Below are 13,383 nucleotides of genomic sequence, written 5' to 3'. Positions count from 1 at the left end.
ACCATCCGCTCGAAGGAAGAGTGGCGGGGGAACGGCACTTCCATTTGAGGCAGGGGACGAGGAGCGCCCAGGAGTTCGCCCTGGAATTCCGGACCTTGGCCGCCGGAGCAGGGTGGAACGACAGGACCCTCATCGACCACTACCGATGCAGCCTGCGCGAGGACATCCGACGTGAGTTGGCCTGCAGGGATGCCATCATCACTTTTGACCAACTGGTGGATCTGTCCATCCGGTTGGATAACCTGCTGGTCACCCGCGGACGTCCAGAGGGGGCTCTGTCGGTTCCATCTTCCAGCACCCCCGCTCCGGTGCCCATGGAGCTAGGAGGGGCTGCGCATAGGGAGGCTGGAGGAGGGGGCTTCATGTGCACCATCTGTGGCCGCAGAGGGCACACTGCCGGTCGGTGCCGGGTTGGTCCCTCTGGGAGTCGAGGCAGTAGGCAGGGCACTCTGGCGTCACCCCAGGTGAGTCTGCACCACTCTCATCCAGAGTCCTCTGTTGTCCACCTGTTTGTACCTGTTTGTTGTCCACCTAATGTACCCATTATTCCTGTGGTTAGACCTTTTCCGGTACACGCTCTGGATAGTCGACCATTAGGGTCCGGGCTAATCAGGGAAGCCACCATCTCCCTGGCCATGGAGACGCAGGGGGGTCACAAGGAGAGAATCAGTCTCTTCCTCATTGACTCTCCTGTGTTTCCTGTGGTACTAGGCCTTCCCTGGTTGGCTCGTCATAACCCCACTTCCTGGCAACAGAGGGCTCTCACGGGGTGGCCGCGAGAGTGCTCGGGGAGGTGTGTAGGGGTTTCCATTGGTGCTACCATGGTGGAAAGTCCAGACCAGGTCTCCACCGTGAGCATCCCCCCAGAATATGCCGATTTGGCTCTCGCCTTCTGTAAAAAGAAGGCGACTCAATTACCACCTCATCGACGGGGGGATTGTACGATAAATCTCCTGGTAGATGCTGCATTTCCCAGGAGTCACGTGTATCCCCTGTCGCAAGCGGAGACGGCGGCTATGGAGACATATGTCTCTGAATCCCTGCGTCAGGGGTACATTCGGTCCTCCACTTCACCCGCCTCCACGAGTTTCTTTTTTGTGAAGAAGAAGGAGGGAGGTCTGCTCCCAAATCACGGTGAGGTACAGTTACCCGCTACCTCTCATCGCCATGGCGATTGAGTCGATGCACGGGGCGTGCTTCTTCACTAAACTGGATCTCAGGAGCGCGTACAACCTGGTGCGTATCCGGGAGGGAGACGAGTGGAAGACGGCATTTAGTACCACCTCAGGCCATTATGAGTACCTCGTCATGCCGTACGGGTTGATGAATGCTCCATCAGTCTTCCAATCCTTTGTAGATTAGATTTTCAGGGACCTGCACGGGCAGGGTGTAGTGGTGTATATCGATGACATTCTGATATACTCCGCGACACGCGCCGAGCATTTGTCCTTGGTGCGCAGGGTACTTGGACGACTGTTGGAGCATGACCTGTACATCAAGGCTGAGAAATGCCTGTTCTTCCAGCAGGCCGTCTCCTTCCTAGGGTATTGCATTTCCACATCAGGGGTGGAGATGGAGAGTGACCGCATTGCAACCTCCTGTAAAGGAGGTGCAGCGGTTTTTAGGATTTAGGGTTTGTAGGGTTTGCCAATTACTACCGGAGATTTATCCGGGGTTTTGGCCAGGTGGCTGCTCCCATTACCTCACTGCTGAAGGGGGTCCTGTACGTCTGCAGTGGTCGGTTGAGGCGGAAAGGGCTTTTGGGCACCTAAGAGCTGTGTTTACCTCGGCTCCCGTGCTGGCCCATCCGGATCCCTCTTTGGCATTCATAGTGGAGGTGGACGCGTCTGAGGCTGGGATAGGAGCCGTGCTCTCACTGCACTCGGGCACGCCACCGAAGCTCCGCCCCTGTGCTTTCTTCTCGAAGAAGCTCAGCCCGGCGGAGTGAAACTATGATGTGGGGGACCGGGAGCTGTTGGCTGTGGTTAAAGCTTTGAAGGCATGGAGACATTGGCTTGAGGGGGCTAAACACCCTTTCCTCATCTGGACTGACCCCCGCAACCTGGAGTACATCCGGGCAGCGAAGAGACAATCCTCGTCAGGCAAGGTGGGCCATGTTCTTTACCCGTTTTGTGTTTACCCTGTCCTACAGACCAGGTTCCCAGAATATGAAGGCAGACGCACTGTCCCGGCTGTATGACACAGAGGAGCGGCCCATTGATCAGACTCCCATACTCCCGGCCTTCTGCCTGGTAGCGCCGGTCATGTGGGAGCTGGACGCGGACATTGAGCAGGCGTTGCGTACAGAGCCCGCTCCCCTCCAGTGTCCCGTCGGGCGTCTGTACGTTCCATCTGCTGTCCATGACCAGTTGATCTATTGGGCCCACACGTCACCCTCCTCTGGTCATCCGGGGATCGGTCGGATGGTGCGCTGTCTGACTGGGAAGTACTGGTGGCCCACCTTGGCAAAGGAAGTGAGGGTTTATGTTTCCTCCTGCTAGTTGTGTGCCCAGTGTAAGGCTCCTAGACACCTGCCCAGAGGTAAGCTACATCCCTTACCCGTTCCACAACGACCTTGGTCACACCTGTCGGTGGATTTTCTAACCGATATTCCTGCCTCACAGGGAAACACCACGATCCTGGTCGTTGTGGATCATTTCTCTAAGTCCTGGCGTCTCCTCCCTCTGCCCGGTCTCCCTACGGCCCTACAGACTGCAGAGGCCCTGTTTACACACGTCCTCCGGCACTACTGGGTGCCAGAGGATATAGTTTCTGATCGGGATCCCCAGTTCCCGTCGAGAGTCTGGAAGGCATTCATGGAACGTCTGGGGTCTCGATCAGCCTCACCTCGGGTTTTCACCCTGAGAATAACGGGCAGGTGGAGAGAGTGAACCAGGATGTGGGCAGGTTTCTGCGGTCCTATTGCCAGGACCGGCCGGGGGAGTGGGCGGCGTTCGTGCCCTGGGTCAAGATGGCGCAGAACTCGCTCCGCCACTCCTCCACTCCTCCACTAACCTCTCCCCCTTTCAAAGCATATTGGGGAACCAGCTGGTTCTGGCGCCTTGGCATCAGGGTCAGACCGAGGCTCCGGCGGTGGACAACTGGTTCAGGCGCGCGGAGGAGACATGGGAAGCCGGCCGAGCCGCGCTGCGCCAAAAGACCAGCGCGGAACGTCACCGCAGTGATACCGGGTCTGGCTCTCGAACCGAAACCTGCCCCTCCGCCTGCCCTGCCGGAAGCTGGGTCCGCGGTTTGTGGGGCCATTCAAAGTCCTGAGGAGAGTGAACGAGGTGTGTTACAGGTTACAGCTTCCCCCCGATTACCGTATTAAGCCCTCGTTCCATGTGTCTCTCCTCAGGCCGGTGGTGGTTGGTCCGCTCCAGGAATCTATGGGAGGTTCCTCCGCCCCCTCTGGACATCGAGGGGGCCCCCGTGTACTCCGTTCGTTCCATCCTGGATTCGAGGCATCGGGCGAGGGGCCTTCAGTACCTCGTGGAGTGGGAGGGGTACGGTCCGGAGGAGAGCTGCTGGGTTCCGGTGGCGGATGTATTGGATCCTGAACTGCTGCGGGAGTTCCACCGTCACCGGCCGGATTGCCCTGCGCCTCGCCCTCCGGGTCGTCCCCGAGGCTGGTGTTGGCGTGCCGCTGGAGCCGCGCGCGAAGGGGGGGTACTGTCACGACTTCCGCCGAAGTCGGCTCCTCTCCTTGTTCGGGCGGCGTTCGGCAGTCAACGTCACTGGCTTTCTAGCCATCGCCGCTCCATTTTTCATTGTTTCATTTGTTTTGTCTTGTTCCCTGCACACCTGGTTTTCATTCCCTAATCACAATGCATGTATTTATTCCTCTGTTCCCCTCCATGTCTTTGTGTGAAATTGTTTGTTGTTATCTGGTTATTGTTACGCGCCAGGCTATGTTTCCATGTTCCGTGTTTGTGCACGTTGTATGTTTATTTGGTACATTAGCTTTGGTGAGTGTTTTTCGCGCTTTGCACTTTTGCCTTTTTGCTGGAGGTTTTGACACAGATTGAGTCTGTCTGTTTGTTCACTCCAGCCTGAATAAAGTGTGCGCCTGTTCACAACTCTCTGCTCTCCTGCACCTGACTTCGCCACCAGTACACACACCCTTGACAATACCCCATAATGACAAAGTGAAAACAGGTTTTTAGAAACTTGCTAATTTATTAAACATTTTAAACTGAAACACCTTATTTACATAAGTATTCAGACCCTTTGCTATGAGACTTGAAATTGAACTCAGGTGTATTCTGTTTCCATTGATCACCCTTGAGATGTTTCTACAACTTGATTGGAGTCCACCTGTGGTAAATTCAATTGATTGGACATGAATTGGAAAGGCACATACCTGTCTATATACAGTGGGGGGAAAAAGTATTTGATCCCCTGCTGATTTTGTACGTTTGCCCACTTACAAAGAAATGATCAGTCTATCATTTTAATGGTAGGTTTATTTGAACAGTGAGAGACAGAATAACAACAAAAAAATCCAGAAAAACACATGTCAAAAATGTTAGAAAATGATTTGCATTTTAATGAGGGAAATACTCTGGAGCTCCAGAGTTCCTCTGTGGAGATGGGAGAAACTTCCAGAAGGACAACAATCTCTGCAACATTCCACCAATCAGGACTTTATGGTAGAGTGGCCAGACGGAAGCCACTTCTCAGTAAAAGACACATAACAGCCTGCTTGGAGTTTGCCAAAAGGCACCTAAAGGACTCTCAGACCATGAGAAACAAGATTCTCTTGTCTGATGAAACTAAGATTGAACTCATTGGCCTGAATGCCAAGTGTCACTTCTGGAGGAAACCTGGCACCATCCCAACGGTGAAGCATGATGGTGGCAGCATCATGCTGTGGGGATGTTTTTCAGCGGCAGGGACTGGAAGACTAGTCAGGATCGAGGGACAGAGAGATTCTTGATGAAAACCTGCTCCAGAGCGCTCAAGACCTCAGACTGGGGTGAAGGTTCTCCTTCCAACAGTACAATGACCCTAAGCACACAGCCAAGACAACGCAGTAGTAGCTTCGGGACAAGTCTCTGAATGTCCTTGAGTGGCCCAGCCAGAGCCTGGACCTGAACCTGATCGAACATCTCTGGAGAGACCTGAAAATAGCTGTGCAGCAATGCTCCCCATCCAACCTGACAGTTTGAGAGGATCTGCTGAGAAGAATGGGCAAAACTCCCCAAATGCAGGTGTACCAAACTTGTAGCGTCATACCAATACTCAAGGTTGTAATCGCTGCCAAAGGTGCTTCAAAGTACTGAGTAAAGGGTCTGAATACTTATGTACATGTGATTTTTCCCCTATTCGTTTTTTCACATTTGCATACATTTCTAAAATCCTATTTTTGCTTTGTCATTTTGGGGTATTGTGTTGAGATTGATGAGGGAAAAAAACTGTAACGGTAAGACTGTAACGTAACAAATGTTGAAAAAGTCAAGGGGTCTGAATAATTTCCGAATGCACTGCATATACACAAAGACACTCATATCTCACACACCCAAGTATGCATACATGCATGCACGCAAGCTTACTCGTAGGCACAAACGCATGCACACAAAACACACTCACACACACCTTGTTTGAGCAGGCTGTGGTTGAGTTCATATTTCTCCATCAGGGTCTGTGTCTGAGAGGGTCTGAGAGGAGGATACAGAATCTCATTCAGACGAGGATCTCTCTGCCTCTCATTAATGAACTCTGTCATCTGATCCACCGACAGGTAAGCACCCTTAGCACCTCTACAGAAAGAGAGAGAGAAATAGTCAGGAATTAGTGACTGTACATACTGCTGAGAGAAGACTGAGCTGAGTTCTGGCTGAACAGCAGAGGATCGGAGAGGAAAGATCAGAAAGGGTCAGGGTTTAGAGCTGGGTGCCAGGAGGTAGTATCAGTACTTACTGCTGAGAGAAAACTGAGCTGAGTTCTGGCCGAGGACAGAGGTGGGAGAGGAAAGATCTGTAAAGGTCAGGGGTGAAGTCCTCAAGGGGAATAGAGTCACTCTGCAGAGGAACACAAATACCACTGAGATGATTCAGGTTTCAAGAAGTGATCATTTAAATAGTTGGCTTGCGTGTGAGAGGAAATAACTACCAGTTAAAATACCACCACTACCAACTTTAATATTGTATAGTTTGTTATATTATATAGTATTCCATAGTTATAATCTATACCCGTCCAAATGGTAGGTTGCAGTGTTCCAAAGCCGTCTCCACCCTCTTTTTGTCCGCTGAGAACATGCGGACGATGCTGGATAAAAGGGGCAGGACATGCACAATATAAACCAATCACATCCCGCCGGATTCACAGGAAGTTAATCAGCAGACACGGGAGGGACAATTAGTGTTCGAAGGTATGGGCCCTGAGCAAAGCGCTGCACAGATTCACTCATTTTGATCCTATAATGAGTAGTTATTTGGGATACCAGGTAATTTATATAGATCAGTGATTCTGCACAACACCTTGCTCAGGACGATCCCCTAAAATGATTGAGGAACCAATGGGATTCACTCACTTCTTCACTGGGATCCGCCCCTCTGAGTTTGGCTGCAGGGTCAGTCTGACATACCTGTTAGAGAAAGATTAGGAAAAAGGGAGACAGGAATAAATACACTTCTGTCACACCAACATTTCCAGTGATCTCCATTGCTATCACAGATCTGTCTGGCACCCGCGTTTCCTTTTTAAATGCCGTAAAGAAATACATTTTTCTGATAGACTCACGCTTTCTCCAGACTTGTTTCTCTGTTCATGTTGTGACTCAACAGGTTGGAGGCCAGAGAGAACAGCTCCTCAGCCCACTCCTATACAACACAGAGACAAAGAGAGGGACAGTGTGTGTGTGTGTGTGTGTGTGTGTGTGTGTGTGTGTGTGTGTGTGTGTGTGTGTGTGTGTGTGTGTGCACATGTATATGTAAATGTGTGTGTGTATGTGTGTGTGTGTGTGTATATGTAAATGTGTGTGTGTGTGTGTGTACCGTGGCCTCCTCCTCTTGCAGGGCCATGAAGTTGAGGTATGTGATGTTGACCATGTCCGGTCCTGTGACTATGGTCAACAAACGATTCTCTATACGACCAACTAGGTTCCCCACATCAAGCAGCTCACGCAGCTTTGCCTCCTAGAGAGGATAGAGGTCAGAGTTTAGGGGTTAGAGGTCAAGGTCACTGGTTAGACCAGGGGTGTCAGCTCCAGTCCTCAAAATGTGTTTTCATTTCAACATGGTACATCATTGATCAGTGTTACTGATTAGTGTTGCTGATTGGCTAGGGAATCAGACTATGAATCAAAGGCAGTGATGAAAACCAACGGGAGCCTGGTTTGACATGCTTGGGTCAAGATTCAGAGGTCCTGGGGGTTAAGTACCTTTGGTGTTTTGGTGCTCTTCCCTGTTCTGGCATCCTTTATATGGGTGATGTCTAACAACTCTGTCTCCTGCAGGAGAGATAGAAGGGAGAAAGACAGAGAGAAAAAAGGATAGAGAGATAATGAGGGAGAGAGTAAAGACATGAGAGAAGGAGTGCGAGGGGTGTTAAAATATTCATCACTCACTCACTCACTCACTCACTCACTCACTCACTCACTCACTCAAAAACACACACACACACACACACACACACACACACACACACACACACACACACACACACACACACACACACACACACACACGCACGCACACACACACACACACACACACACACACACACACACACACACACACACTAAGCCCCAGCAGGAAGCAGAATACACAGTGGGAGTCCCAAAGTGAGAGACAGCATGGCGTCTCCTCCACTTAGCTCCTGTGTGTGTGTGTGTGTGTGTGTGTGTGTGTGTGTGTGTGTGTGTGTGTGTGTGTGTGTGTGTGTGTGTGTGTGTGTGTGTGTGTGTGTGTGTGTTTGTGTGTGTGTGTGTGTGTGTGTGTGTACCTTGTTCTGGTCAGTCCAGTGAAGGAAGTATCCGTGTGGATCCACAGTCAGGGTGATGGGAGTCACTGTTGAGAGATCCTGACCACATGGAGACAGAGATTAGCACACACAAACTTGACATTGTTGGTTGTGATTATGCATGTAATGTGGTTGTGAATATGTTGTATTGTGTGTGTGTGTGTGTGTGTGTGTGTGTGTGTGTGTGTGTGTGTGTGTGTGTGTGTGTGTGTGTGTGTGTGCGCATGTTTGAAGCTGAGTTGGGTTTGACTAAGGCGTTGCATAAGCATGAATCACTCCGGTCCCAAATTACCTCTTTACTTAGAAATATATACTGACACACACACGTACGCACCAATGCACACACACACTCTCTCTCTCCCTCTTTCTCTCTCTCTCTATCTCTCTCACTCTATCTATCTCTCTCTTTTATGTGGTGGAACATTTCGGTTAACCGAGGAGGGATTTTAACCATGGCAGTTACCATAGCAACATGCCAGCACATTTCTCTGTATCCTTGCTCTGTGCTTAAAACCTTCAACATACCAACACACATTCTTGCAAACACGCACACGTACACACACGTACATACATGTACACACACACACACGCACACACACACACACACACACACACACACACACACACACACACACACACACACACACACACACACACACACACACATGTTACAACATATTTGCAACCACATTACATGTGTAATCACAACCACAAACGTCAAGTGTGTGCACATTTTCATCTTAAATGTCTAGCACTTATCATTCCTAAAAGGAGTGTTAACAACACACTGACACACTGATACTCACATCATCCCATTTCATGAATCGGCTGCCATTCTGCAGAGTATTGGGGACGGTCGAGGGTTTAAGCTTCAGAGCATGTGTCCCTGGCTGAGCCCCTGCCATGGTACACACACACCTTCAATCAGCAGCGCGGGAAGTCCTCTTTCCCTTTACGTCTATACTCTTTCTCCTCTCCTGTCTTGCTCTCCTCTTCTCTCCTCTTTAGTCAGTAGACTGAGAGGGTTGGATGATAGTGATCTGGTATTTACATCACTGAAACAAGCTGCATATCCATCTACAATCAACGGTGTCCTTTGCCCTGTCTAGTCAGTTCTGTAGAATCAACAGTATACTCCTTTTTAGTATAATGCGTCCTACTGTACTAGCTGACTGTCTTAGGGTTACTCTTCTAGTATCAGTGTCCTCTTGTATACCTAGTGTAAAACAGGATAATATAGTACTAGCTGTCCTGTTCTATCTGTCAGCTCGCTCTGTTAGACATAACTGCTACTGCCTCCACACACTGACTCACTCTGACATGCGTATGGAGCCTGCACGCCCACACACACACAGACACACACAGACACACACACACACACACACACACACACACACACACACACACACACACACACACACACACACACACACACACACACACACACACACACACACACACACACACACACACACACACACAGACACACACACAGACACACACATACACAGACAGACAAAGAGAGAATGATGATATGAAACCAATGTAGACAACTTATTGGATCCATAATAAATTGTATCTATTTTTTTATCAAATAATCATCAAAAACAATACAGAGGGTTTGGGCTCCCACGTGCAGCACCATACCATAGGACCATACTTACCTGTACAGGTTTTCCATCATGGTTGGTTGCAAGGGTTTGAATCCTAAAAAGCTTGACCTGTGGACAGTGCGCGTGTGTACAGGACTACTGCAGGAGCTATTTCAGCTTCTACTCTCCCACTCCATCCTCAAGGGGTGAAGAGTCCTGAGTGTGTGGGCGAGCTACAGCATTTATTTAGTTGATATGGTGTGTGTGTGTGTGGTTAATATAGTGTGTGTGTGTGTGTGTGTGTGTGTGTGTGTGTGTGTGTGTGTGTGTGTGTGTGTGTGTGTGTGTGTGTGTGTGTGTGTGTGTGTGTGTGTGTGTGTGTGCGTGTGCGTGCGTGCGTGCGTGTATGCATACAGGAACCAAAGGCTTATGTGTACCCTCTACTCTCATCCAGTACTAAATAAAGAATAGTGTTGTTACAATGTGGATGCGATGATGACTGGAGGAGAGAGGAGAGGACATACAAACAGGCAGACAGCGTGCCCTTTACATTTCTGCAGTACAATATACACACAATCAGTGTTTTGTTTCCCTGTGCCATGATTCTGGCATTGGACAAATCATCATAATTTATTATATATTTATTTATTTAACCTATATTTAACTAGGTAAGTCAGTTAAGAACAAGTTCAGAGCCTGTTTCAGTGGTGCAGTACACAAAAAAACATAATATGAAAAGATAGGAAACGTGATGGGCCATAGAATCCATGGATTCTATTTCTATGTGATGGGCCCTGTTAAGTGACTGTAACATGTGACACATTGAGTGACCAAATGATAATTGTGATGTTTCATCTAACCATTCATTTATCAGTGGTGAACCACCCCAAGGGCCACCCTCAGAGCCAAACTGGCAGCCAGCCGGTGGCTGAGCCTAAGACCCCTGCTGTCCATAATTTAGACACCAAAAAGTGGTGGCTGGCTCAGACTAAGGGTGAGGTATTCACTTTAATTCATGTCAATTTAAAGTAGTGGACAGTTGTATTTTAACTGTGAGAATGTTACTAATATTTTTGGAAATGTGTTTACAGAAGAAGCATGTACCACCTCCTCCCTGTTGGGGATGTATCCTGGGTATGTGGGGAACACTCTCATACCACCACCTCCCCCCATGCTTTAGAATACTGCCCACCAATCATCCTGCTAAAATTCTTCCAACTAACAACAGGTATATGGGGCGGAAACTCTACAATGCAACTGATGCGACCACCACAAAGGCTCCAAGCCAGATGCTGAGGCCACTCCCTGGCCAGCTCCCTCCGACCCCGTGGTGCTAATGTCTATGCCATTTGATTGTGTTGGCATTCTACCCTGCTGAGGTATGATTCTGTACAATCTTTCCAAAATATATTAACTTTACTTGACACCCAGCGTCATACCACGTTATGACACTGTTTTATTTATTTTATTTCACCTTTATTTAACCAGGTAGGCAAGTTGAGAACAAGTTCTCATTTACAATTGCGACCTGGCCAAGATAAAGCAAAGCAGCTCGACAACATACAACAACACAGAGTTACACATGGAATAAAACAACATACAATCAATGATGCAGTAGAAAAAAATAAGACTATATACAATGTGAGCAAATGATGTGAGATAAGGGAGGTAAAGGCAAAAAATGCCATGGTGGCAAAGTAAATAAAGTATAGCAAGAAAAACACTGGAATGGTAGATTTGTAGTTTGAAGAAAGTTCAAAGTTAATATATAAATAATATGGTGCAAAGGAGCAAAATAAATAAAATAAATAAATACAGTAGGGGAAGAGGTAGTAGTTTGGGCTAAATTATAGATGGGCTATGTACAGGTGCAGTGATCTGTGAGCTGCTCTGACAGCTGGTGCTTAAAGCTAGTGAGGGAGATAAGTGTTTCCAGTTTCATAGATTTTTGTAGTTCGTTCCAGTCATTGGCAGCAGAGAACTGGAAGGAGAGACGACCAAAGGAGGAGTTGGCTTTAGGGGTGACCAGAGAGATATACATGCTGGAGCGCGTGCTACAGGTGGGTGCTGCTATGGTGACCAGTGAGCGGAGATAAGGAGGGACTTTACCTAGCAGGGTCTTGTAGATGACCTGGAGCCAATGTGTTTGGCGACGATTATGAAGCGAAGGCCAGCCAACGAGAGCGTACAGGTCGCAATGGTGGGTAGTATATGGGGCTTTGGTGACAAAACGGATGGCACTGTGATAGACTGCATCCAGCTTGTTGAGTAGGGTATTGGAGGCTATTTTGTAAATGACATCGCCGAAGTCGAGGATTGGTAGGATGGTCAGTTTTACGAGGGTATGTTTGGCAGTATGAGTGAAGGATGCTTTGTTGCGAAATAGGAAGCCAATTCTAGATTTCACTTTGGATTGGAGATGATTGATGTGAGTCTGGAAGGAGAGTTTACAGTCTAACCAGACACCTAGGTATTTGTAGTTGTCCACAAATTCTAAGTTAGAACCGTCCAGAGAAGTTATGCTGGACGGGCGGGCAGGTGCGGGCAGCGATCGGTTGAAGAGCATGCATTTAGTTTTACTTGTGTTTAGGAGCAGTTGGAGACCACGGAAGGAGAGTTGAATGGCATTAAAGCTCGTCTGGAGGGTTGTTAACACAGTGTCCAAAGAAGGGCCAGAAGTATACAGAATGGTGTCGTCTGCGTAGAGGGGGATCAGAGATTCACCAGCAGCAAGAGCGACATCATTTATGTATACAGAGAAAAGAGTTGGCCCAAGAATTGAACCCTGTGGTACCCCCATAGAGACTGCCAGAGGTCCAGACAGTAGGCCCTCCGATTTGACACACTGAACTCTGTCAGAGAAGTAGTTGGTGAACCAGGCGACGCAATCGTTTGAGAAACCAAGGCTACTGAGTCTGCCGATGAGGATGTGGTGATTAACAGAGTCAAAAGCTTTGGCCAGGTCAATGAATACGGCAGCACAGTAATGTTTCTTATCGATGGCGGTTACGATGTCGTTTAGGACCTTGAGCGTGGCTGAGGTGCACCCATGACCAGCTCTGAAACCAGATTGCATAGCGGAGAGGGTGCGGTGAAATTCGAAAAAGTTGGTAATCTGTTTGTTGACTTGGCTTTCGAAGACCTTAGAAAGGCAGGGTAGGATGGATATAGGTCTGTAGCAATTTGGGTCAAGAGTGTCACCTCCTTTGAAGAGGGGGATGACAGCAGCTGCTTTCCAATCTATGGGAATCTCAGACGACACGAAAGAGAGGTTAAACAGGCTAGTAATAGGGGTTGCAATAATTTCGGCAGATAATTTTAGAAAGAAAGGGTCCAGATTGTCAAGCCCAGCTGATTTGTAGGGGTCCAGATTTTGCAGCTCTTTCAGAACATCAGCTGAATGGATTTGGGAGAAGGAGAAATGGGGGAGGCTTGGGCGAGTAGCTGTGGGGGGTGCAGTGCTGTTGAATGCAGTAGGGGTGGTTAGGTGGAAAGCATGGCCAGCCGTAGAAAAATGCTTATTGAAATTCTCAATTATAGTGGGCTTATCGGTGGTGACAGAGTTTCCTATCCTCAGTGCAGTGGGCAGTTGGGAGGAGGTGTTCTTATTATCCATGGACTTTACAATGTCCCAGAACTTTTTAGAGTTGGAGTTGCACGAAGCAAATTTCTGTTTGAAAAAGCTAGCCTTGGCGTTTCTAACTGCCTGTGTGTATTGGTTTCTAACTTCCCTAAAAAGTTGCATATCGCGGGGGCAGTTCGATGATAATGCAGAAAGACACAGAATATTTTTGTGTTGGTTAAGGGCAGTCAGGTCTGGGGAGAA

The 13,383-nt window shown here is 48.5% G+C and overlaps 1 protein-coding gene across 2 annotated transcripts in view; it reads right to left on the bottom strand.

Annotated features, from left to right (window-relative positions):
- Positions 1 to 9,706, bottom strand: part of LOC115172491 (1-phosphatidylinositol 4,5-bisphosphate phosphodiesterase beta-1) — a 33,454-nt gene extending 23,748 nt beyond the window's left edge. Inside the window, exons 1-10 of one of the 2 annotated variants that reach the window (XM_029729975.1) lie at positions 9,630 to 9,706; positions 8,772 to 9,298; positions 7,948 to 8,025; positions 7,385 to 7,453; positions 6,999 to 7,139; positions 6,745 to 6,824; positions 6,536 to 6,589; positions 6,195 to 6,270; positions 5,923 to 6,023; positions 5,599 to 5,762 (exon numbers count right to left, since the gene is read on the bottom strand). In XM_029729975.1, coding sequence (XP_029585835.1) covers positions 5,599 to 5,762; positions 5,923 to 6,023; positions 6,195 to 6,270; positions 6,536 to 6,589; positions 6,745 to 6,824; positions 6,999 to 7,139; positions 7,385 to 7,453; positions 7,948 to 8,025; positions 8,772 to 8,870 — 862 coding nt within the window. In that variant the 5' untranslated portion in view covers positions 8,871 to 9,298; positions 9,630 to 9,706. The remainder of the gene's footprint in view (positions 1 to 5,598; positions 5,763 to 5,922; positions 6,024 to 6,194; positions 6,271 to 6,535; positions 6,590 to 6,744; positions 6,825 to 6,998; positions 7,140 to 7,384; positions 7,454 to 7,947; positions 8,026 to 8,771; positions 9,299 to 9,629) is intronic. The other variant, XM_029729974.1, reaches the window with a different exon arrangement.
- Positions 9,707 to 13,383: the final 3,677 nt, after the last annotated feature.

This window comes from Salmo trutta, chromosome 33 (genome assembly GCF_901001165.1).
Source record: "Salmo trutta chromosome 33, fSalTru1.1, whole genome shotgun sequence".
Classification (NCBI taxonomy): Eukaryota; Metazoa; Chordata; class Actinopteri; order Salmoniformes; family Salmonidae; genus Salmo; species Salmo trutta.
Note: the sequence above shows the minus strand (reverse complement) of the source record. Positions and strands in the feature narration are given on the sequence as shown.